The sequence below is a fragment of the Thunnus thynnus genome, chromosome 20 (genome assembly GCF_963924715.1).
Source record: "Thunnus thynnus chromosome 20, fThuThy2.1, whole genome shotgun sequence".
NCBI lineage: Eukaryota > Metazoa > Chordata > Actinopteri > Scombriformes > Scombridae > Thunnus > Thunnus thynnus.
Window position 1 is genome coordinate 15,706,763 of NC_089536.1, and position 22,543 is coordinate 15,729,305.

General features: G+C 37.2%; 1 protein-coding gene and 1 long non-coding RNA gene across 2 annotated transcripts; one reads left to right on the forward strand and one right to left on the reverse strand.

The window, feature by feature from the left end:
- Positions 1 to 96: 96 nt before the first annotated feature.
- On the reverse strand, positions 97 to 1,593 carry LOC137171632 (uncharacterized). The gene is made up of 3 exons (XR_010924798.1): positions 570 to 1,593; positions 352 to 461; positions 97 to 225 (listed from the first exon to the last, which is right to left on the reverse strand). It is a non-coding gene; the product is annotated as an uncharacterized lncRNA (long non-coding RNA).
- A 1,469-nt stretch (positions 1,594 to 3,062) lies between these two features.
- LOC137171626 (integrin alpha-M-like) lies at positions 3,063 to 21,432 on the forward strand. Its single transcript, XM_067575659.1, has 30 exons — positions 3,063 to 3,246; positions 5,023 to 5,125; positions 6,195 to 6,292; positions 6,738 to 6,808; positions 6,962 to 7,076; positions 7,415 to 7,542; positions 7,662 to 7,804; positions 8,590 to 8,740; positions 9,180 to 9,330; positions 9,623 to 9,696; positions 9,943 to 10,057; positions 15,475 to 15,611; positions 15,719 to 15,865; positions 15,954 to 16,169; positions 16,286 to 16,419; positions 16,694 to 16,836; positions 16,941 to 17,092; positions 17,225 to 17,350; positions 18,120 to 18,193; positions 18,488 to 18,629; positions 18,739 to 18,837; positions 18,926 to 19,005; positions 19,111 to 19,194; positions 19,280 to 19,349; positions 19,459 to 19,557; positions 19,683 to 19,763; positions 19,911 to 20,021; positions 20,122 to 20,235; positions 20,321 to 20,431; positions 20,675 to 21,432. Exons 1-30 carry the CDS (start codon positions 3,210 to 3,212, stop codon positions 20,765 to 20,767), a joined length of 3,399 nt encoding a protein of 1,132 aa, XP_067431760.1. The 5' UTR covers positions 3,063 to 3,209; the 3' UTR covers positions 20,768 to 21,432.
- The last annotated feature ends 1,111 nt before the right edge of the window (positions 21,433 to 22,543 follow it).

Genomic DNA, 22,543 nt, shown 5'->3' on the forward strand with positions numbered 1-22,543 from the left:
TAAAAAGAAGGACAGGAATGAGGACATGGAGAAACCTGCTGCTCCTCCTGTGGCGGCAGGAGAAGGCATGTTGCCCACTGTCTCCTTTAAGAATGACCCGAATCTTGAAGTTTTGGCAAAGATCTGAACATCTGCACAGAGAGATTTGCTTCCACCTGTTGATACAACAGCCACCTGGAACCAAGATGAATCTGACTTGCATAGCAGAGGGCCACCCTGATCACCCTGTAAATGTAAAAACAGATAGAAACATGATCATCGATCATCCAAAGCTGAAAACTAACATCTACAAACTTCTGACACAATGAAAAACAAAATTTAGAAACTGGTGGATGGGAAAAATTATTTTACCTGCTTATTGTCCATGTTATATGTGCAAATGTTCTCTGAGTTAGAAACATTCCCACAATTTGTTACTCGAGTTTCAAGGTCGCGAAGACTTGTGCCAGCTCTGTCAGTGCCTAAAAAAATCCCTTTTACTCATGTGAATACAAACAGTGAACAAAGTACAAAGTAACTCTCAAAGATCTACTGAAATTAAACTTCTCATGCAAGCAATATGAACTTACCTGTGCTCTTGCTCCCCGCCCCCCAGCCTGTCACCCAGCATTGACTTCCAGCAGTGAAAGATCTGGCATTGCTAATGTCCTCTAGGGATGTGCAGAGAGCCCAGTATTTGTATTTGTATCTATATTTGTTGAAGCAGCAAAATTATTTGTATTTGTATTCAAATAAAAGTGGAAAGAGGCTTAAAAATCCCGTTTTTGTTTTTATTATGCTTTTTAATTTTTAGAAAATTAACGTGTTACAATAAGTGTTCATGAATAAACTACCTTACAAAGGAGGGCCCCACGCCGGGTCTCAAACTGGAACTACTGCTCCGCTTAAGCAGCTAGATTATAAAGTAGTAGGAGGGGCTCAGTGAGGCACTCTGATGACATTCATCAGGCTCAGCCTACTGTACTCATAGAGTCCAATAGAGGGTGGAGCCTGTGTGAGATAGAATGAAGGTTACAATGTTGTAACCCTAGTTTTATAAGCACAGGCGGAGCCCTCAACCTATGGACTGCTTATATAGTGTGCAAGACACACATAATCGGCAGGCACGTCCTGATTGGCCGGCTACATACAAGCAAATTTCAGCGGGTGATTGCGTGCGAGTGATAGGAGGAGAGTATTACCCATAGAGTCCATAGAGGGCTCTGCCTGTGCATATAGAACTGGGGTTACAATATCATAACCTTTGTTTCCTGCTCTTGGAGTCGTGAAGGTTAGAGGTGATTCAGCATTCGTTTTCCAATTAAATACAACTGTCTTTAAATTAAAGTAATCACAAAAATGAAACTGAACTTTGATTGATAAATTATGATATGGTATGTGAAAGAAAGATACATAATGACAAAGATTAAATGTCAAAGCCCTCTATAAATGTTCAAATAAATCTCAATGCACCAAGAAAATTAATAAAATAATTTAGTATGTAAAGATGGAATATATTGCCCAGGACAATAACTTCTCTAATAATAGTTTTTCTGAGAGAAAAATCATGTAAATTACAAATATTGATGCTAATTAAAAGGGAAAGCTTTTGGATGCTGATATGTTCATCTATTGGAGGAAAACATTGAAAGTAATAGTAAAAGTAGTGAAGTTTCCATGTTAACCAGTAGCTTACTTTATTATGTTACATAAAAGATCTCCAAATGCGTGATAACTATTAATGAGTTAAAATAGATATTATACAAATAACAAAACCCATATTTAAATCACTGCCACAAAAACAATGAATTATGTGGAGGCTCACACATTTTATTGTAGGTAAATCAATACTGTATATGACATTTAAAAACATATAGGATTAAATAATAGGCTGCTCTTATATATTAAACTACTTTGACAACATCTGCAGCTCAACAAAGAGGTTGGTCCGATCTAAGTGTGACTTTCTTGCAGATAAAAGGCTCGCAGAGTGAACACACAGATCCATTTCCTCAAAGCCATTTTGTGACTCGGCAAAGGTTGCACAAGCACACTGTCATGGTCCATAATGCCTTATAAATCAGCTTCTTACAGAGAGAGGCTCAGAAAATTTGCACTATATATGGTCAGAACATTTGGAGTGAGAAGTAGCAGGAAAAGAGAATGAATTAATTTTCTGAAGACAGGCTGTAGTCTAAATGAGACAGTGTGCAGAGTTGTGATGAGAAGAAGAAGAAGAAGAAAAAAACTTTTTTCCAGGTGAAGTTGTGATGAAACTAATTTAATCAAAAAGAATGAGATTTTAATATGGCAGACTGCTGTTTGTTTCCTTAGATAGGTGAAAAACCTGTGGCACCATAATATAAAACTTTAAAGTCATTGTACATACAGTAAGTACCTCCAAAATACATCTATAATGTTTTAAATGTCAAAACTATGAATAAACAGACAACAATACACACAAAGTTATCTATCAGACATTGAATCCTATTATGTTCTACCAACTCATGGTGTCTGCCTCTATATGACACACTACAAAGATTTCTGACGCACAGATGGGATCAGAGTGCAGAGGAAGTCCAGCAGAAAAGGAGAAATGCATCTTTTTATTTTTAGATTTTTTTCTTCACGAGAAGGCTTGTCTAAACAGTGCCTTTGGGGGCGTTTGTCTGCCTGAACAAACTAATCAAACTAGGTTGTTTGTAATATGAAATTTAACCTCCTCACATTGGTGTCCAACATCGTCTTATTTTTCTCAGTGACAAATGTGTTGCCACACCTGCCAACAAGGGCTGTGGTAATGTTTTATTTTGCCATTTATTATTTTAATCATTATTTATCAGACTTACATCAGAATGAGCATCAGTACCCAAAACATCATTCTGGGTTTAATCTAGTTGCCCTGAAACTAACTTGAAAAAAATTTGCCTCTACTTCTTAGAAGTGTTAGATAGGTGACACACACACACACACACACACCCATATATATATATATATACACACAATGTGCTCATGTACAACAGAAAGTGTATAGTGTAAAGTGTGAATAACCCCTCCTACATAAAAGTTCCTCTAACTGACTTGTCTTGTCAGTCACCATACCATTTCTGCATTTTGCTTTCAACGTCTCCCTCCTTCATAGCTTCATTAGTAGAAATAGTTTTCATAGTTTAATTTGTACAACTCAGAGAATAAGTCATACTTTTAGCATTTTTCATGGGAGTAACACAATGGACTGGATAATATCTACCACATTATTCTTGTCAGGTAAGACAAAATTTGTCCATCCTGATTTTGTTTTTCATTGTCCCTTTATGAGTTTTTGTGCCGGTAGTGAAAATAGGATCCTGCCATTTCATTTAATATCTTATTTTATATACATCTTGAGCAGCTATGTTTCTATAACATACTGTAATCATAATAACTTTTATAATCATAAATTATCGTTTTATTTTAAAAAACACAAAGAATAATAGATCAATAACTGTAATCACTATCTATCACTGTAATCACTATTTCTCCATAATATCTAGAAAAAACATTAAAATGATCATTTTTACATCTATGGTTCATCCTTTGTGAGTCAAACTTCCTGCCTCAGTATGTGACCAACTCAGTCTTAAAAATAGCTTCACCGATACTGCGCAATCATCTAATTTTTTTTTTTTATAAATAGCCACACAGTGCCACTAATTATAAAACTAAATACTGGTTCATTGTCCCCCACCTGTGTCTTGTCTAACTGATTATAAGAGCCTCAATTATTCTAAATTCATCCATTTATTTCTTATATATACCCACTTATCCTGTGCAGGCTTGCAAGGTGGACTGAGGGCATTGTTTTTCAGAGGGCTGACACATAAACACAGACATCCTAAATTATTATTATGTTTGAATTCAAATTGAATTGTTAATACTGCAACAGACATTACTCAGCTCTCGAAAGTTAACATGATCATATCTGCTGAATGTATACAACTTGACGTGAAACATATCAGACACCAACACAACACATCTTACATATATCTCACTTATCAGAAGGAAGCTGATGTAAATGTTCAATAATTTTTATAGTACACCGTATCTAATGTGACAAGTTGCTATGTGGGAGGGCATTAACAAACTTCCTGCTACCCCCTTTATGATATTTTCTGCTAGTGGTGGTTTATTTCAGTTTGATATATATTACAGTACGATTGAGACTGTGTAAAAACACAACAGAATTGGATGACATTAACTAAATGATGGAGCAGGTTAACATTAACAAATAAAATTTACAATATAGTATTTTCTGTAATTGTCTTCCTGAAGCCACAGCAGAAAAAGCAGAACCTGAGGATAAAATTGATGATGATAAAATAATTATTATTGTTTTATGCATTTACTGGGTTTTTTGTTTTATTTTGAAAGACTGTGACATTAAAAGTACATGATGCAATTTTGGAACATTTTGTAATATAATGGCTAACAAAATCTATTCATATCAATCTGCAAGTGTCTGCCGGAGGTTCAACAGATCCATTAAGGGAAGTTAACCATTTTAAAGCTGTTGGCCATGAGTACATATTTTGTCAGGTGGTCAAAGAGTTTATATAACTTGGACCATTCTTAGAAAACCTCATGTTTTTAGAAAACCTCAAAAGGTCAAAAGTAAGATCTTATTTTTGCAGCATTTAAACAAAAGACAGGATATCCCCTGTGATGGCAAATATAGATGCTGTGTAAAGTAGTGTACTGTATTTTTACATTCAAGTCTTAGTATTTGTCATGTAGAGTAATTTGTTCACATCCACTATGTTTAGAATTTAAAAAACAATCTGACTTTGGCACCTGCCAGTGGTTGTATAAAAAAGACAACACTTCATACACTACACCTCATATACTGTATAGACTGAAAGCAACACAGACTGTGCAGATTTTCACCAGGACTGTCTCCTTTTCCTGCACATAAAAACATGAGAATAATTTGAAAGATACTATAACGGTACACATGGTGGCTTTAAATCAGATAAATTGTGTGGTTCTTCCTTCTTTGTTCCTCAGTCTTAAAAGCTGCACTTTGTTTCAATATTGATCCTGTGGCTTGGAAGTCCCTGAGTAACTCTGCTGCAGGTTTTGGATACCAGGTGGTGCAGAGACAATCAGAGTAAGTGTGGTTGATCATGGGTCTACAGTAACTGTATCTGCTGTGTGAAATATATATTTAGATTGAATGCTGGCATACACAGGTCTGGCCTTAGTCTTCTGTCAGAAAAACTGCGGCAATCCAGGAGTTCAGTCAACGATCTTTAATAATGTCCCACATGAGTAAAAGCAGATGTGTACACTGAGTGCTGTATCCAGTATGGATAAACAGCCAATCATCAAGTTTTGAAGTTGTGGTTATCTGAAGGAACATAAGCAACAACAAATATATAATTGGGTTCAAACTGTTCTGGATAATCAAGAAAATAACTACCATAATAGCTTACTCTGCTGCAAACAGTCAGCTTCACCGTTGTATAAGCAGTACTCCAAATGACCACAAGGGGTCTCTCTCGACCGCAACTAGGGATTTACAGCACACTGTTGTATATCGACGCTGAGAGCAGCATAAAGGGAATGCACAACAAGCGACGTTTACATTGAACATTTACTTTACTGGCTAGTCACACCACCTATTTGTGACAATCTACTTGAAATTACATTCAGAACAGAGAATATAAGTTCTTAACTAGAGATCTTAAAACACTAAAACTACTGAAACAGTCTATTAATGAACCGTATATATTTGTAAGCTATTTTTTAACAAGTCTGATATTAACATAATTATCAATAATGTGTAGTGATGCATAAGTTAACACTTACAGTTTAATTCAGGCACAATAGAGAAATCACTGATGACTGTTTGGCACACATTCACTCAATCTTCCTTAGGAACGACGGCTGAATTTGTGAGTTGAACATGTCAAGTGACGTTACAGTCCTTTGGATCCGTTTGATAATCGTGCCTAGACTGCCCGATGGTGAGGAAGAGCAGGGAAATTTGCACATGCTGCTTCAGATTTGCTATGATAGGGTTTTTTCCAGCCCGCATCTCTGTCATATGCCAGTTTCACAGTAATGAAGTCATAAGCATGCAGCATTGCTTAATAGCAAAAATGTGGGATTTATTTAGCTACACTGTACTCCCTGAACAGGCGCTCTCACCTGATTGTTGGGTTTTATTTCCTCAGTTTGCTGGTCAGTGCCCCCCTTGCACAATATTCAGAGAGTCAGAGAGGGAAAATATTTAAGTGCTCCACCAAATCCTGCAGGGAAGTATCAGTACGAGGTGAGCAACTACTCATTTCAAAATGCTTTATTGATTCTTTAGCTTTTGTCATCTGATAAATATTGTTTCAGGGGATTTGTAAGACAGATACTGAGGCATCTTTCTTTATCCTTACTGGCTTACTTGCCAACTGATTGAATAAAATAAAGTTATTTTACTTGTTCCCATAACAGTTCCTTTTGTTTTTAAAAATTTTTGGACTCAATAATTGACAAAATGACTTGTTAAGATGGAGATTGTATTCCATTTTGTTGTAAATTGGTTATATAAGTATAAAATATGCATAGTTGTGAGACACTGCTGTACAGTCTTGACTGGGTAATGTTGTAATAGTTATCAGATCAGAAATATTTTACTAGTGGTGGCTGTGGTTTGGTCACTGAGAATGTAGTTGTGTTGTATCTTGATGATTTTAACATAGCCGATGGCTGATGTTTTTATGCAGTGCCAGAATTTGCAGTCAACATGTCCCTTGGTTTGACAATGACAAATGATCCCACCACAAAAAACACTCTGGTAAGTTGGTAAAGTGCAAAGATTTACATGTCATTGATGATAAAAATGCAGAGGTTTGTATCTTTACCAAATCCATTTTTTCAGCTTGAAAACAGAAAAGAGAACAGTAAAATAATCATCTATTAATCAGGACTTGGTCTTATCTCTTTTCAGGCATGTGGTCCGACCATCCCAAAGGACTGCAAAAGTATCACGCTGTATAGTGGTGTATGCTTGCAGTTATCCAGTTATGATCATGTTGAATACTCTGTGCCTTCCTCTCCTGAAGGTACACAGGTTGAGTTTTTTTTACAATCTCAATGGTAGTGATAAAAAAGGTCTAGTAATATTTGAGCACCACTGCACACACTTATCACTTCATGCACACAACCCAACATGCATATTGGTAGAAATCTGAGTATTGGATTATTTGTATTATACTGCTTCACATTGCCAAGAGGCTTTTCTGGAGTGATCAGCACAATAGTGTGCCTGAGCACTGGAACAAGCAGACAGACAATATAGCAACGTGTAATGTTCACAGCAGGATGACATAAATGTTTTAAATCACTGTGCTTAAGAGGAAACTGTATATAATTATTCAGATGTATTTCTCCTTTTTGACAGAGTGTCAAACCCAAGCAGACATTGCATTTCTGTTGGATGGCTCAGGCAGCGTAGATTCACAGGATTTTTATAGAATGAAGACTTTTGTGAAAAATCTGGTTGGATCATTCCAGGGACAGGATACAAAGGTAGGATTGTACTCAAAATATACCTCAGCCCTCCATGTAACTTGTTTGATTATTTGACTGTTGAATACACATCTCCATTTATATCCATACATATTTCCATTCTTTCTTCTTTTTTCCAGTTTGCCATTGCCCAGTTCTCTACAGATCCCACCATCCATTACTACTTTGACACTTTTGATACTAATAACTGGAAATCTCAAATTGATGGAATAAGACAGTTAACTGGATGGACTTACACAGCTAAAGCCATCAAACACGTTGTGTAAGTGCCTTCATGATGCTAATGTGTGACACCATCCTCATAAGTTAACAATGTGTTTTTCTTTGATTTTAGAGTTTTCCTATCGTGTTATGATATGTTGTTCATACTGATTTTCAGCAGTCATGCCAAGTTTGATACAAATCAGCAGCATTACATCTAAACTGGCAAACTTTCAAAACTTTTTTAAAACATTTCTATAAATAAATACTTCAAAATCTACTGTTACCAATTTAATTATAACACAACATATAATGGAGTAATTTAAAATCAGCTCAACACAATATACAGAAAAATAATCATTTAGAAGTACAGTACTTACAGTACTTAAAGTACATCTCACACCACTCACTATTATATTTATTGGTTAATCTGGGAAATATTTAATTGGGGGTTGGACACCTGAGGGATTGTTTTGCCTGCACACTGTTGAGAGGCAACAAGACAGCTATTAAATGGCACAACTAGTGGTTTTATTTGCCTGGGATCTGATATTTCTGCCTCAATGGAGAGTGTATGGGATTTTGTTTTCTGTGCTCATAGCACTAAAAAGTTAAAAATTAAAAAAAGTTAAAAAGCAACATGTTTTCAGAAACAATGTCCATGTTACTCAGAAATCTCAGAGAGACATCTCAAAGCTTGTACGAATAAAACCAAAACTATTTGCATGTCTTGATGCTACTGAGGTAAGTGACAAGTGATTTCTTAACTTATAAAGACATTTCATTTTCTTTCATTAAAAATGTACCACAAGAACATGTATTAAAAGTGGATTTTTCTATTGACAGCAACAATGTCTTCTCGGCAAGGAGAGGCTCCAGGTCAGATGTGAAGAAGATTTTAATAGTCATTACAGATGGAGCATCTAATGACCGGGTTTATTTGCAAAATGCAGTAAATTCAGCTGAAAAGAAAAAGATTGTTCGATTTGCTATTGGGGTAAGTTGCATTTCTACTGTATAAATATGTGTTGTGTTAACATGTTAAAAAGTTAAAGCACATCTGACTAACACATCACATACAGCTCAGGTGACAGCAGCTACCTATACTCTGTTTTCTATGGAATTTAAGAACTCTTATTGTACACATTGTACACTTAACCATAATTGAGGAGTTTTAGGTATACCTAGAAAATTGCCTTTTGTGTTTCTGAAAATAGTTTATACTTTCTACACTCCAAAATTTACAGGCATTATCGATAAACAAACCTTTAACAGCACTGAAAAAACAAATGATTTAATGCTGCATGCTTGCATACTAACGACATGATGATCAATTTGAGAGTCAGTAATATAAATGGAGCCAATATTTTACTTGCATACAAATCTATTTTGTTGTACAGTACAACACCTCAAACATGTTTTCTCAACATCCCTAGGTGGGGGGTGCATTCACAGACCCCAAAGCAAAACAGGAACTGGACACCATTGCATCTAAACCCTCAGCAAATCACATGTTTCAAGTATCAAACTTTGGCGCTCTTGAAAAAATACGGCAGAATTTACAGGACAAAATCTTCTCTATTGAAGGTACATATGTAACCTTATCATGACAGCTTCACATCATTTTTGTGTTTTATTGTGATATTACTGTAAAAGTTATAGTTCCAAAGTAAACAATTATTATGTCATTTATTAGGAAGTGTCATTTTAAACTGAACTGCCAGTCATTAGAAGTGACATGGGCAATATTAGAAAATATAGACTTACTGTTTTAACAAAAAAAATACATAAATATCTTGACAAATACTTTATAATTACAACTCAGAGCTATAATCAAATTTCAAATCTGAATACTAACTAATTTATTTTGTTGTTACAGGATCTCAAACTGGTGGAGAGTCACTGAAAATGGAAATGGCTCAAATGGGATTCAGTGCAGCTTATGTGCCTGGGGTAATTAAAAACACCAGACAGTCACTGGACAGTATAGTCTTAGAAACACACACACACACACACACACACACACACACACACACACACACACACACACACACACACACGTCTGTGTGTCACTCCTTGTTGCTGAAAAGCATATAGCTATATAAGGTCCAGATGATGAATGTATGATACATTTAGCCTTTTCCTTGGCTAATGTTTTGTGCCAAACACATTTTCTATACATTTCTGTCTAAATTGCAGGGGATTCAGATGGGTATTGTTGGTGCCAACCAGTGGAAGGGAGGCTACCAGCCTTACACAAGAACAGGCCAGAAGGCCTATGATTCTCCGAATATGGAACCTGACAGTTATCTGGGTATGAATATTACAGTACATGCAATGGTGTATTTACACTGCTGTACTGTAATCCTTCCTCCCATCTTTTGAAAACACAAGATTTTAGGAAAGGGACAGGAAAAAACAAATGAGGACTAAGGAGTGAAAATTATGATTCAAAGTTGTGCAGAAGCCAGTAAGATATCAACGAATCCTGGAGGCGCAGCTTGTATAGATATTGTGATGGTTTTTAAAATGTGTTCAGGGAAGACCAAAGTGAAGGCTCCTCATGGTATCCAGATTTAAATGCACACAAGAAAAGTAAAGAATATTCTGAACTAGGAGCATCCTGCAAGGAAAAGTGCATAGGGGGTGACCCAAAGCAAATTTTTTAATGTTAAATCAAACAAAGAATAAATAATGCGTATTTGTAATTAATAGCTTGCTGAAATGTGTAATTTTTTTTTTATTTATTTATTTATTTATTTTCTTTTTATTTGCCATTTTCATATACATTCTGCTTACAACTGGTACACAATGACGTATTCTTTTCTCCATTCCTAATATTATAATATTATTCATTTAAACATGACAGTCTTCCTTAGTTTTTTACTTTGGATCCAGATAGAGAACAACTGTGCCTACTCATACATATCAAGAGGAAAAGTAAAATAAAATAAAATATAGAATATATTATTCATATACCTATGGCTATATGTCCATACATGGATACAAATACCCATGTCCAGAGCACAACAGTTATTCACAATCTTCCATATCTCGTGGCCAGTTGAATTAACAGAGTTCTATCATGTGATCGATTTTGCAGATATTGTGAAATAGAATAAAATTTAAAAAAAAAACAAACAAACAAACCGAAAGAAAACAAAACAGAACCTTTCAACATCTGTAGCTATGAAATATGAACTAGGGGTCTTTGTTCCTATGACGTACATCTCAAATAAAGTCTAATCTAGTTGGTTTTATGTACTCTATCCAATTTTCCCAAATTCTTTCAAATCTGTCCCTCTCCAGTCTCACAGAGAAAGTTAACTTTTCCATCCCATATACATTGTGCATAACCTCAACCCAGTCCTCGACCTTAGGTACCTCATTCTTCAACCACTTTCTGGTAATCGCTTTTTTACTTGCAATCAGCATTGTTCTGTAAATATATTTGTCCCCAAATCTTGTTAAATCTATGCCCAATATCCCCAAGTATAACACCTCAAATGTAAGTGGAAGATTTACCTTCAATACTTTATCCATACACTTTTTAAGCTCCTGCCAGTAGGTGCGAATGGAGGGACAACTCCAGAACACATGGAAGTGGTCAGCTTTCTCAGCTCCACACAATCTCCAGCACTTTGTACGGTGATACTTTGACTGTGCTGGTGTTCTAAAAAATCTTATAATATTCTTCCACCCATGTTCTCTCCAAGATAAAGAACAGGTTGTTCTCCATTGCTGTTCATTTATCTCTTCCCATTCATCCACTGATATAACAATATTTGCATTCCTCTCCCACCTCTCTTTTATATACACTGTGTCTGTTCCCTTTAAGTCCTCCACTGCCTTATATAGTCTTGAGATAAGCTTCGTTCCCAATTTTGATTCATATGTTGCAGTAAACATCTCAATAATTTCTGTCCTCCTCCCGTTTATGACCCCCCTCATTGTTTGCTCCAGATAGTTCCGTAATTGCAAATACCTATATTGATCCGAATTTGTTAGGTGATATTGGTCTTTTAGCTCCTGAAAACTTTTAATTTTCTTCTTACTTAAGAGCTCCAGGAATATTGTAGGTCCCCTTTCCCAATTTTTAAAACTCTTATCTATTCTATTTGGCATGAATTCAGAATCAAACTCAATCCATCTTAATAATCTACTTTGAGTTTTCAAGTCGTTTTCCGCAATTAATTTGAACCAGATCTTCAATGATATATCCATCCATGGGTTTGCCCCTTCTCTAATGTGCTTTCTCAGGTTACTGTCCCCTATTATAGCCTGTATTGGGACCCCATCTGTTGTGCCGACCTCTATCTCTTTCCATCTCGCTGAGTAGTAAGGAATGTATATATTCAACAATGTTTTTATTTGTGCAGCTTGGTAATAGCTCTTCAGGCATGGAAGTCCTAACCCTCCTTTGTTTTTGGGTAACTGCAGCGTTCTGTACCTGATCCTCGGTCTTTTCCCCTGCCAAATGTATCTAGAGATCATTTTATTCCATTCCCTAAATTCATCTTCTTTTAACTCCACTGGTAGACTCTGGAACAGGTATAAAATCCTCGGCAGTACATTAATTTTTATCACCTCCACTTTTTGTGTAATGCACATATATGGTATCAGGTTCCACCTGTTAATATCTGATTTAATTCTACTAAGCAATGGGTCGTAGCTGATGGACTTCAATTGTCCTAAGTCTTGAGGTAGATTAACTCCCAAATATTTTAATGATTTTGATTCCCAATTAATTTTGTAATTGTCCCTAATCGCTTGGCCTGGTCTATAGTTGAAAGTAATAACCTGAGTTTTTTGTATATTTATCTTATAGCCTGATAAATGACCATAGTCTGTGAGGGTTGTCATAAGTGCAGGGAAGGACGTATCTGGGCTTGTTAAGTACATTAATATGTCATCAGCAAATAGAGCTATCTTTTGTACCCCTCCCCCTATATATTTTCATTGTGTTTTATCCAATTGCTTAGAGGTTCCAAAAATATAGCAAAGAGAAGAGGACTCGCTGAGCAACCTTGACGACAGCCTCGTTCTAGTGTGAAAAACTTTGAAAGACTCCCATTGATCCTGATCCTAGCTGTTGGTTTATTATACAGGGCCTTTATGACTTTAATAAATGTCTTATGAAAATTGAACCGATCCAGCACTTTATATAGGAAGTCCCACCCCACCGAATCAAAAGCTTTTTCTGCATCTATTCCCACCACTACTGTCTCTATTTTATTTTTGATTACATGTTGCATAACATGTAGGGTGCGCCTGATATTGTCTTGCGTCTGTCTTTGTTTTATGAATCCCGTCTGGTCTAAATGTATTATTTCTGGCAGAATTTTTTCTAGTCGTCCGGCTAAAATGGCTGTAAACAATCTATAATCTTGGTTAAGGACGCTAATAGGCCTATAACTGGAGCATTCCTGCTCATCCTTTCCCTCCTTCAGAATTACAGAGATGATGGCTTCTCTCCATGAGTGAGGAATTTCCCCCTCCTTCAACACCCAGTTAAATGCCTTCCGCAGAAGTGGGATTAATGTTACCTTAAATATTCTGTACCATTCTGCCGTATATCCGTCTGCACCCGGGGACTTGTTGGCCTTAAGATTTGAGATTGCTTTATTAACTTCCTCTTCTGTAATTTCAGCAGTTAAAGCCTCATTCTGTTCTTCTGTTACATTTGGTAAATTTAAGTTCTCCAAAAATTGATCCATCTGGGTTTTATCACTAGCTTTCGGTTGGGCATATAGGTTTTTATAATAAGTTTCAAAGCATCTTTGTATTTCCTCTGTTTTATCCACTGTTGATCTTGTATGCGGATCTCTTATTTTGTAAATGTTATTTTTTGCCAGCTGTTTTTTCAGTTTATATGCTAGCAATTTTGTTGACTTACCCCCCACTTCATAATATCTTTGTTTTGTAAATAACAGTTTTTTTTGGATCTCCTGTGCGTAAATCTCATTTATCTCTGCCCTCTTTCTTTTTATTTCCTGATATATGTCCTCTTCCAATTTATCTTTATGTTCTCTTTCTAGCCTTTTTAGATCTGATTTTAATGTGTCAAGTTGTAGCTGTCTCATCTTTTTTAAGTATGCTGATTTGGCTATTAGCTTCCCTCTCATCACGGCCTTACACGCATTCCACAGTACAGACGGAGACACTTCACCATTGTCATTATCCTCTATATATGTCTGAAGTTCCTTCACTATTTCCTCCTTTGTGTGTCCTCTTAACATGTTTGAGTTTAATCTCCAGATTGTTGTTTTTTTCTCGCTCGCCAGACGTAGTGTTAAGTAAAGAGGGCTATGGTCTGATAGATCCCTTACTCCTATATCACATTTTTCTACCCTACATCTATCTTTATTATACATCAGGAAATAATCAATCCTTGTGTGTATGTTGTGTGGTGGTGAATAGTAGGTGTAATCCTTACTTGTGGGATTCAGATCCCTCCAAATGTCTACAATTCCCAGTTCAGACATCATCATCTTAATTTTTTTACTGATTGCACTTTTTTGTATCCCACCTCCTGAGGCATCCAGCTGTGGGTTTAGCCTCTGGTTCAAATCGCCTCCCGCAATCAAAATACCCTCTGCCTCTAGTGTCATCAAATCAAACATCTGTCTATAAAACTTCCAATCCGAGCTTGGTGGGGCATAGATGTTAAAAAAAGTTACCACCTCCCCCTCAAGTTTCCCCTTAACCATGATGTATCTACCCTCTTTGACCCCCGTCACAGATATCTTTTCAAATGAGATCTTCCCTGAAATCAAAATAGCCACCCCTCGCCGGCGTCCTGATTTGTAGGAGGCAGAGAATATTTGGTTGTAGCCATTTCTTGTCAACTTTGCATGTTCCTTCTCTGTCAGATGAGTTTCTTGTAATAAAATTACCCCTACCCCTTCTTTTTTCATCTTACTAATTATCTTACGCCTTTTGATTGGGTTAAGTACACCATTTACATTATATGAGGCTACTTTAATGCAGTTCTTGGATGTTGTCATCGATCTCAATACAGGTGTTGTCCACCTGTATTGTGTCTCTCTCCTATCCTCTCCGTCATATTTACCCCCCTATAGCTACTGAAACAGTAATGAACATTAAACAACTTATAACAAAGGTTTAACTTAAGAACCTTTAAAGAGAATACTAAAAGAACTTCCTTTGGTGAGGTCTGTCTATTGACCTTCTTTGAGCTCTGGTGTTCAGTCCGCTCTGAGGGATGAGCACTGCTCCCTAGGGGCAGAGGGCCCTCGCTGCTGAAAACAGCATCGTTCATAAGTTCGCAACTGCATTTAGTGCTTCCCCGACGTCCTTGGCTTGTGAGGTTATGAATTTAGCGACTAAAATCCGTATAAAACGCTGTAGTCTTATCAAAATTGAGTATACACATCTCTCACCTCGTAGGCTAATGTTATTTCCTGGAAACAGTCAAATCTTAACCTTTTATAGTGTTGTTTCATCGGGAATCCCGGTCTTTCCTGAAGGCTTGCCCGTCTTCGCACTACCCGACGACCACATTAGTTTAATCCGCTCCGTCCAGTTTTCCTCCAGTGTCACGACCTCCACCTGGAGCCCTCGGGACGAAATGTGTAATTTTAAAGATTGTTCCCAGCAAAGATAATGGTGATGTTATGTAATTAACACTTAAAAAATCAGTAAAAGATACAGTTTGTCCTTAGTTGGTCAAACCTTTGTATGCTAATGGGCTTGACTCTTTAATTCTAGGTTACTCCATGGCAGTCGCCAAAACGTCGCGTGGCACACTTACAATTGTTGGTGCTCCAAGATATCAACACAGAGGAGTTGTGATTTCAGTTTTTGAAGACAGCATTGAACAAAAAATTGACCCCGCTGCTTGGCAGGTGTGTTTTCATGATTAAGACAATGTAAAGAATTATTTTTTAAATCTTAAATCTTAAAGGTTGTTGTTTCCTCACTCACTACTAATTGTTTTTTGTTGCTCACACAGTTTCAGAGTGGTGAATATTTTGGTGCAGTGGTTTGCGCCATGGATGTGGATCGTGACACGTACACTGACCTAGTCCTCATATCTGCCCCTATGTACATGGACAGTGATAGAGAGGGACAAGTTTATGTTTGCAGCTTATCAAATGTGGTAAATGACAATTTTATCCAGAATCTATTGGATTTTTTCAATGAGAATTCAAACATCGACTCTCATCCTTTTTTCCTATTTCCACCAGAAAGTTGAGTGTCGCTTCGATAATCCATCAGTACTGAGAGGGGATGCATCTGACCAAGGAAGGTTTGGATCTTCTCTTGCTGTGCTGCCTGACCTTAACAGTGATGGTCTCAATGATTTGGCAGTTGGAGCACCTTTGGAGAATGGTGGTCAAGGTAGCATCTACATCTTCCACGGTGAAACAGGAGGAGGAAGGATTAGTCCTACTTACTCACAGGTGAGCGAGAACAAAGAAGCAACAAGAGGATTTAAATGATACATATGGCTTCTTGTTTAATATACAATTTAGACAAAATTTATTTTTTATTGATTAAAATATTTTCATTTACATAGAGAATCGCTTCCTCTGAAGTCCAGCCAGGACTGAAATTCTTTGGCATGTCGATCAGTCAGTCGTCTTTTGACCTTAGTGACGACAATCTGCCTGATTTAGCAGTGGGTTCAAAGGGAACAGTTGTCTTACTCAGGTAAGATGCTCCTGACACACATTGTTACTCTCAAGTGTAATTCTACCATTTGTGTTCATTTGTGTCAACGTAATCATACAACCATAAGGTTTATAACCATGAAGTCTCCACCTTTCACAGTAACACGATTTTAAGTCTCTTGTTACCAATTTAGGACAGAACTGTTCACCAATAATGGATTGTATCAGGCAGCTAAAATAAGATTTACTAGTTGTCATTTTGATATACTGCTTCACAATTTTCATATGTATTTTCCTACTCTGTCCATATCCAGATCAAAGCCTATAGTAATGGTAGAAGCTGAGGTGACATTCAACCCAAACAAAATCCAAACTCAAAACTCAGACTGCTCAAAACCACTGGACAACACAGCTACAATCTGCTTTACCATGACCGGACGCTCTACAGTAGATAAAGGTCACTGATTCTCTTCACTGTTTCTAAACCACAGACCCACTGTCCGTCCATACTTGTATGTATGTACATGAGTAACCTTTAAATGAAACTCTAATCTGTTCCAGCTAGAGCAATGATTAATTATACTTTAATACTGGATGCCACACGTACGGTCCCAAACAACCGAGCTTACATCAGGGAGAAACAACGAGAGGAGACCAGATCAATAACTCTTGGCTTAGAGCAACGATGCTTCAGTGTGAACTTCCACATTGAGGTGAGTTCTTTAAAACCTAATAACATCAGGAAAACCAACCACAATCCACAGAGCTTCAATGTGAAAAACATAATTTTTCATACAAGCAACCCTCACTACCTTGATATTCATAATAGTACCGTCCTCTCACAGGCCTGTCCAGAAGATGCTCTGAATCCACTTAACAACGAGCTCCGATTCACCTTTGACGGTTTGGCTTCTCACAAAAATCTCAGCCCAAGTCTGGCCCAACAGGCTCAGACAACAACCTTTCATCCTGTAAGTAATCTTTAAAGACACCCTCATTTATTGGTCAGTTTTATTCATACTGAGGGTGTTTTAAAACCTGTATTTGTTTGCTCCGGTCCAAATCAGTGGATGAGTTGGTAAACTTGGTGCATTTTAAAAAAAGCATCACTACAAGCCACAAGAGAATGTTCACTCCACTCATTGGTCACATGTGCCTGGGGTGGGAGCAACATAAACACAAAAGAAACTCCTGAAGAATGTCTGGCTACGTCATCATGTTCCCACCAGAAACAAACCACTCCAGAGTTTGTTTCGGACAGGACCGAGACCATATCCCCAAATGGTCTCTGTGATTGTTGGTCCACACCTGAGTACGATTACTGTGTTCAGATCTGCCCAGAAGAATCACACTAATGGGGAAAATGATCCAGTTCAATTCATATTTTTCACATGTGGTCTTCACTGACTGTCAGAATTGTAACTGAACTGAAGATTTAACAATAAAGTTCAGGGTTTGTGAAGTTAAGAAAAACAACTTGACTTTCTGATTCATGTTTGTCACATGTTGACAATACTTTTTGTGATTAATTACATGTTTGCCACATCATGACAGATATCACCACATAATTGACCATTAGGTACTATGTGAAGAGCTCTCCAGTACTATGAAATGCTCAGGCATCATCATGCTTTCTGAATAATGTTCAATTGTAATTCCATTCATTTGTCATGTCTGTCTTGGCCGTTTGCTCTTACACTTTCTGAACAAACATGGTTTACTAAATACTGTCTTCAACAGTTACCTTTTGAGATCAACTGCGGCAATGACAACAACTGTATAGATAACCTGAAAGTGGATTTCAACTTCACCAGGTGAGACTGAGTTTCAAATGTGAAGCCTGACTTAGGTGTGTGGATCTACTGTTTTATCTGTGGATTTACTATTGGTGGGCAGGTGACATGTTTAACTTTTCTCTTTGCACTCCCAAATTGGTCAGCATGCTCTTTTAATTTTTTACTCTGTAAGCATAGCATTTGGCATGTTACTCTTTTTGTATATGCTGGACTAATGTTACATGCACCCGGACTCTCTTTGTTACAATTTCATCTTTGTGCAATGTTTTTTTTTTCCTACCTTCACTTTTCCATTTTCTTCTATTCTATCAGTTCCTCAGAGGTTAAAGTAGGCATTGATGAACTGCTGGAGGTCACTGTGTCAGTGGAAAACAGGGAGGAAAACTCCTACAACAGCCATGTCATTCTCACGTACCCACCTGGGCTCTCCTACAGGAAGTTTACAGGCCTGCAGGTGAGGATCAAGTCTGTTTCAATTCAACTCTGGTCAGCTGCTCTCTGAGGTTATGCAGTGATTATGGATTATGTGTGCTTTTGTTTAATTAATTTATTTTTTAATAAAGGGAAGAATTGAGTGCAACTCCTTGGACAGTGGAGCTGGCTTATCTCAGGGAAAGACAGACTGCACTATTGACAAGCCTATTTTCAAGAGTAACGCTAAGGTTTGTAGTGTGTACAGAAGCATCTCATCTCACTGCAGCTGAACCGAGAGAGGAGACAATCTGATCTCTCTCATTCTTTTCGTTTTAGGCACTCTTCATTGTGTCCTATGGAATTGAAGCCAACAGTCAACTTGACAGGAAGTTATTCATTACTGCAAATGCCACCAGGTACTGTTATGTTCATCTTCCAGCCTATAAGCACATCACTGTACATGTGTGTATGTGACAATTATTATTATTATTCATGTGTACAATTAATTTCACCTCTCTTAGTGGGAACGAGCACTCCAAGTCAAGTGAACTTTACAAAATGAAAGGGATTGCTGTGAAGTACAGCATTTTAATGACAATTGAAAGGTTTGTGTTCTATGTGATTTAACAAGTTTAAAAAGATTTTAAAATAATTTAAAGTGACATTGTAAAGCTTAATGTTTCTGTTCAGTTCCCTCAGCTACAGCAATTTCACTTACGGCAAGAGTAATTTGCAGAAACCACTCCAACAATCAATTAAGGTAAAAAATCTTATCCTATCATAATATCATTTTTTTAAAAAAGGTTAATTAACTTTATTCAGACTTGACTTTAATGCTCAGTAGGTCTTTTTCTTTTCTCCCCTCTTAGGTTGTAAATGACATCAGAGCACTGAATTTCACTGTGGTGATCAGGGTTCCGATAAAGCTCGGTAATAAAGACATATGGGTGGATTCGAGCAGTTTGCAGGTAATATGTGGGAACTCATTGTTACTGAAACCCCAGAAGTCTCAAATGTAGCTGTTTTTATGCAACTAAAGCCTTGTGGATGAATTTGTTCTCTGTTAAACTGACATGAATCAGCTCTATTTCAGATTCCAGACTGCCAAAGAGACAAAGATGAAAAACCCACCGTCACAAATTTTGTTGCTCAGATACAGAAAAATAAGTCAGTGGTAAGTGTCAGAGGCTCTACCATCTGTACATGGTGGAATTTAATCTAATCATATATAGATTTAGAAATGTATGGTATTTTAGTGCATTACACATACGTTTTCCCTGTTTCCAGCAATAAATTTAGGCCTCCTTTTAATCACACACAGGACTGCTCTGTAGCCAGTTGCAGAGTGTTCAAGTGCAATCGATTCATGGGAACTCTGGAGAGTAAAAAGTACACAATCTCTGCCAACCTTAGTTCTGAATGGATAAAGCAGGTAACTAATGTGTGTGTATTAAAAATAATAATGTTCTAATGAAAATGAACAACCTTAAAGATGAAATTAAATGTCTGACTCCCTTGTTTTTCTCTCTCAGATTGGACTTGATTCTGCCAAATTCCTCTTGACCAGCACGGCCAGTCTGGAGTACGACAGAAACCAGTACATCTTCTTTTCAGTGCGGTCAAATAACAATCCTCCCATTCACAAGGTAATTATACATCGGATTTGTTTATTTGTGTTTGAAAAGAGCTTGAATGGAGATCTGATCCAAAATCTGTCACTGCACATCTCAGATTGTGGCAGAGGTAGAAGTGTATCCTGAACCAGACTTCACCAAAGAGATTGTTGGAGGATCTCTGGGAGGGTTGGCTCTGCTGGCTTTACTCACTGCTGGCCTGTACAAGGTGAGATACTTTACATGCACTGTTTCAGTTTATTACACAGCGTTATGGAGGCAATAAGACAACCTGAGGTCTAGTATTGGGCACCCTTTATCACAAAATACACCCAGTGACAATACCTGAATGCGGCATCTTTACATTTTCACTGTTCTCTCATTTGGTTTGGTTCTTTTTATGTTTTTATTGTGCATCTCTAATGCAGGATTGCAGTGTTTTTATCTAACTTCCTTTGTTTTGTACTCTCAGGCTGGATTTTTCAAGAGTAAATACAAGGAGATGATTAATGAGGAACAAACAGCTGATCCGGGGGTTGAGGGAGGCGAACCCACGCCAGAGTAACAAACATGAAGTCAGTTGATGTCCCACAGACAAGCTGATACAAGCCAGAAAACACCAAAACTGTTCCAACATCTACACTGGCTTTGTTATCTCGGATTAGTTCATCTTTACCATAAATTGTTGTACCATAAGTTTGTCCTAAATAGAAAATATATAAATATGTTGCCATTTTCATGAATAGACATTTGAATGGAAAATATATTTGTGCAACCACTTTCATTTCATTAACCTGAAAAAGAGCTTGTGATGCATACATAGAGCGGCAAGAGTTTTAGAGCTTCAAAACTGATTTTGTAATCCACATTTTGAACTGAATAGCTTACTGTTGGTCTACAATGAAATATTTGTGCTGATATCCCTGCAAACCATGTGTGTTAATCTGTAAATTTTTTTAAGTGAAAAATAATTCAATACAGTATGATCCTCTGGAGTCTGGTTTTCATCACGTGATACACTGTAAATCTGCTGAAATACAAGGTGGAACACTTAAGAGCAAGCATCTTACTTGCTTGAGATAAACATGTATTTGATATGACTTTTATTGACAATGTGAGCTGCCTTTTAGAATGTGCAATGTTGTGTTCTGAAAGTATGTAAAAAGACATATTTGATGCTTCATCAGTGTTTATTTCATTTGTGATTAAAACGAGTTTTTTGAAAATTGACCTTATACAAAGCTCATCATGACATTTTTATGTAGGAAGAAAACAGAAGTATAATTGAGTAGAGCATAAATAACATAAAAGCTGTCCTTCATTTAAACAGATTCAGTGGAAGATTTTGAAACAGACATTATATTGTTATAAAAATATAAATATCTTTGGCCCTATAATGCAACATTTTCATCAATGTTTTCCTCTATTTGACCTGAGTTACTGTAAGTGCATTTACAGGATATAAGTGTGAGGCTATAAGTGAGGCTTATGAGGAGTGTTCTGTAAGAATTAGTGCACTCAAATATCTTTATGATTTTATGGGGGGGGGGGGGGGGGGGGTCTAACGACACATATTATGATATACACACATACTAACATATTAATTGTTCTTACATGAAATCTAAAACTATATTTGTAAGTCTATGGGTTTTACAGTCCTCTGTTCTCTTTGATCTGACTGCAAACAGCAGGGGTCCATGCTATTTGAGTGTGTGTGTGTGTTCTGGTAAATGTCTGTGAGTGTCTGTATGTCATTGGGGCATGGCATATTGTGCTGGTTTGCCCAGTGATCAGTTCTTGGGTTGGTCATTCAAGTCCTGAGAATCAAAATCCACAGTGGGATTAAAGTTGGTGCCAGCCCAAGGTTGTTTAGATGGTCTGGTCAGTGAGGAGTTTGGTCTGTGAGGAGTTTGGGACTCTCACTTATCAGCATTCTTTGGGGATTGAAGAAAGAGCTGGTCTGTCACCTGAGGCTTGTGCGGTCTGCCTTCGAAACATGCAGGGACTACACCCTACAGTTTAAAGCTGTCGATCAACTTGACTTTTAAGTGCAATCATGAATTACTTCAAGCATCCCTTTGACAAAAGACCTAACAGCTTGACAACAGGAGCATAGAGGTACTGGGGAAAAAGAAGGACAGGAATGAGAAACCTGCTGCTCCTCCTGTGGCTGCAGGAGATGTCATGTCGTCCACTTTCTCCTTTAAAAATGACCCGAATCTTGAAGTTTTGGCATGATAAAAAAACAGAGTTTAGAAACTGGTGGATGGGAAAAAGTAGTTAACCTGCTGAATATCTATGGTATACGTGCCAGTGTTCTCTGAGTTAGAAACATTCCCAC